Source organism: Mizuhopecten yessoensis, unplaced genomic scaffold (assembly GCF_002113885.1).
Source record: "Mizuhopecten yessoensis strain PY_sf001 unplaced genomic scaffold, ASM211388v2 scaffold8095, whole genome shotgun sequence".
NCBI classification, from domain to species: Eukaryota; Metazoa; Mollusca; class Bivalvia; order Pectinida; family Pectinidae; genus Mizuhopecten; species Mizuhopecten yessoensis.
The window spans coordinates 2,614-6,755 of NW_018407376.1; the positions used below are offsets into that span (position 1 = coordinate 2,614).

General features: G+C 38.4%; 1 protein-coding gene across 2 annotated transcripts in view; it reads left to right on the forward strand.

The window, feature by feature from the left end:
* The first annotated feature begins 1,509 nt into the window (after positions 1–1,509).
* Positions 1,510–4,142, forward strand: part of LOC110454886 (ankyrin repeat, PH and SEC7 domain containing protein secG-like) — a 6,500-nt gene continuing 3,867 nt past the window's right edge. For both annotated transcript variants that reach the window (XM_021504650.1, XM_021504649.1), the window contains exons 1-2: positions 1,510–2,626; positions 3,207–3,411. In XM_021504650.1, the coding sequence (XP_021360325.1) occupies positions 1,567–2,626; positions 3,207–3,411 (1,265 nt within the window). In that variant the 5' untranslated portion in view covers positions 1,510–1,566. The remainder of the gene's footprint in view (positions 2,627–3,206; positions 3,412–4,142) is intronic.

Sequence of the window (4,142 nt, forward strand, 5' to 3'; positions counted from 1 at the left end):
AAAATTAAATAGATAAATAAAAGGAATTACGTTACGCTTCTTGTACATCAATCCAGAGACGTATATATTACATATTACGTAATATATACGTATTTGATCATCCCAAAGCAACATACTAAATGACATGAAAACTTGTTGCCTAATTCCGTGTTCAAACTTGATTCGACTCCCAGAGATACTGTATACATATACTTTTAATAACCATGAGTTTGTGACACTAATTAGGAAATAACAGAAATCTGATATCTGGAGTACGGCTCCATTCTGGACTCGGGCAAATATCATGGGTCTGTGCCCCCGGGCACTTAACAATCAAAGTTCCTGAAGGTACCCTAGTGAGGTGTATACTGGTACCGAATCTAAATCACAGTTACAGGTAAATATATATATATATATATATTGGTTATGCAATGACGACGAAAACGGAGATAAATGAACGTTATAAACGTATTTACGTACATAGTTATAACAACTATCGATATACATGTATATAATATGTATAACTATAGATTTGTTCCAATATATACTAAAGACACGTGATTGTGAAAAGTAAATCTACTCTTACTAAATACTCGTCGAATTTATTTAAACAAATTTAAGTCTTTAAAGACATCAAGTTATATGAATGCATAACCACGGACTTTATCCAATTCCGTGAAAAATATCTAATTTTAAACATAAAACATTATATCAACATGTATATAAGTCCCAGGTATTGTTTATTTAGGTGGATTACGATGTCATAACATCTTTTTCTCAGAAGTTATTTTAATAAATTGGTTTAGTGATAAAGATACTAAAAATTGTGGAACTGACTGCGATAAGCAACGTTTTACTTTTACGGGAGAAGGTTATGAAAAGTTGTAACAATTTGTGACCACTACCTTGTTCAGATTTATTCGGAAATGAAATAGTACAAGAGCTGATTGAGATTTATCATAATATTTGTTTGAATACGGAAGAAAAGAAAGATACGTGTATTGTCTTTTGTGACATCTCAAAGGCCTTTGATAGAGTTTGGCACAGAGGTCTAATAGCAAAGCTTCTTCTTTCCTTATTCAGATTTCCAAATTCGTTTTGAAATATGGTATAAAATGTACATATATGTAGGTCGGAACTAGTAATCTGATGCTGCTTTCATGTGAGCCTTGACAAAGTGTTTCAAGACCTGCAACCAGTCAAACCGGTTGGGATGCACGAAGGAAGCGAGATAACTCGTAGTTAAAAAAAGAGAGACGTGGAGACCAGTCCGTATTTGGTTCGCAGATCATGAAGTGTCATTTCCTAATTCAAGTCTTGAATTTTTCGTAATTTCGTAATAAGTACAGAGAGAAAAAACTTTAATTATATCTCAAGTCTTCTCTTAAACATATAGTGATATATATCTCGTAACGATGACTAGAATAGAGGCTCAATAACTATTCAGTACTCGGATATTTGGTGAGCGTCGTTCCTTATGTAAAGAGACAAGGAGTTCCGATTTTCTGGCACAGGAGAGTTCCACAACAATCGCAGCTGATTTGACATCGATTTCTTCCACAGCGTTACGACGTAGATTTTGTGGAGATGGAAGCAGAAGTCACGGGTGATATTATTGCGGCCGTTCTCGCCGAGGACGTTGAGTCGTTGAATCGTTGCTTGTCCGCAGGGTGTAGCCAGGTCGACATAGACGAGGCCCTCTGTGAAGCTGCCCTGAAGGCAAATCCAACCATTGTGAAACTTTTATTACAAAATACAAACCCCAAACCTAATGTGCGTTTTACAAATGTGCGTAACGAGCGTGCGATTCACTGCGCGTGTGTTGGAGGAAACGTAGAAGTGGTCAAGTTTTTGTACCAGGCAGGCTCGGCCATCCATGCGGCAGACGAACTAGGACAACATCCGTTACATATTGCCGCTAAACTTGGACATGTGGATGTGGTCCAGTATCTGTTGTTCAGAAGTGCGCATATTAATTCCAGTAAAACATTCGAAGTGCAGGCGACCCCTCTCCATCTTGCAATAGAAGCCCGACAGTTAGACTGTGTGAAGGCATTAGTGGATTCCGGGCGTGCAAATCTCAATTGCCGGACCTCCCGACAGGAGGGAGGCAATACGCCACTGCACATGGCCGTCCTGTGCAAATTTCTAGATGGAGTACAATTGCTATGTGACCGGGGGGCTGATGTCAACGCCCGTAATACAGCAGCCGGAAAGTCTCCTTTATATTTTGCCGCGAATATTGAGGAGCCCAAATTCACGCGGTGTCTATTGGCGGCCGGGGCGGACGTTGACGCCAAAACAACGCAAGGTTGGACACCGTTAATGAATGCATCATGCAGTAACAGACCAGAAAATGCTTTGGCGTTAATTGAGCATGGCGCCGACATCAACCACTCCGATAATGACAGTCGACTTTCCCCGGTTATCGGGGCCATCACGGCAAGGGCGGATCGCAGCCTTCGTGTTCTCTTGGCCTCTGGGGCCGACCCAAACGCTTCCACATCAAGACAGGAACATCCCCTATTGGTGGCAGCCTCACATGGAAACCCTGAGTGTGTAAGACTTCTGTTGGATGCGGGGGCCGATATAGATGTGATGACTTCAAGGGATGCTACCGTCTTACACAGGTGTCAGAGAATAAAATGTAGGTTGTTAAAAACATTGATGAATAATGGAACGAAGTTCGTTATATTAAGGTAGCGCAATCAAACGTAAGTTAATATAATAAGTCGTCAAAAACGTCCATTATTATAAGCAAATGTCACAATCAGAATGTCGTAATAGAAAGGTGTCGAAATCCAAATAGCTCGTTATAGACGGGCGTCAGAGAATCAAACGAAGGTCGATATAATCAGGTATCTGAATCTTACTGAGGTCTTCATTAACATGTCTTAATAAAACATAGTTCGTTATATGTAGGTTTCACAATCAAATGAATGTTGTTACGAACAGGTAAATGAAATTTAAACAAGCATCATGTCATAAACAGACATCCAGAATCAATAAAGGTTGATATATGAAGGTTTTTACACATCAAACAGACATATTAAGGGATGTGACAGCGGATGAAAACGCCTTATTAATCCTACGATATATGTTACTATGGAAACGTTTCGTCCCCTGAGCCTTTTTGTTATTTGAAGTATGCTCATGAATTGTACCCCTAAGGCTATAATGCTGTGTGTCATTTTCTATTAGCAAACAAATGTAATGTTCTATCGTAGATGGCGAAGCACGTGATGGGGTGGTGCGCATGCTGATAGAGGGCGGGGCCAAGCTGAACGTGTATAACAAGGAGGGATACACGCCCCTCCACAACTGTGTCTTCCAGACCACACTCGATAATTTCTCCCTTTCTACACTCAAACTACTAGTCATGGCGGGCGCCAGAGTAGACCTCGGCAAACAGAGCAACAAAAAAATTGGAAGGTAGGTAGGACAAGTACAACAGCAAAAAATTCTCCCTTTTCACAACAATTGTATGACGTCACGTCAACAATGCATCAACTTCAAGTCAACAATGCAATTAATCTGTAACGTTACATTATGCACATGATACACAATGGTTGAACAGGGTAAGAGAAAAAGAAAAGAATCATTCACCCCTTAAGGATGTAAACCTCTGAGAAGTCAAAAATTTCCTGTGTTAAACTTTTTTTCTTAAATGGATTTTTGGAAAAAGGAGTTAATGGCATAGTAGAAAATGCAAAAAAAAATATATGTCCGTGTGTTCGTTTTTGTGCTATGATCAGTCAAAGGTACCAATTTAACACAACAAGGGATTTTAGGTGATTTGTTTGGTTTTGACCATTTGCAGAACAAATTCATACAATTTCTTCCAAGTGTTTTATCAGATATGTATGAATGTTTGTAGAATTCATGAAAATATTATTTTCTTTTAAATTATGGAAGTAAAATTTCTTAATCTTATTCTTCTACTTCAGAAATCCGATTTTAGTTACCCTTACCCCCAATTTTTTAATGAAAAAATACTCATTTTTTTACCATTTTTTGCAGATTAAACGCTTGATATAAAAAGTTCTGCTGTTAAACTTTTTTTAATATTTAACGAATTAAAAGAAAATGTGTTGTAAAACATCCACATAAATGGGGGATCTGTGTGCTTCTTTTTTTGTCCCATTATCATTTGTGTTATTTTT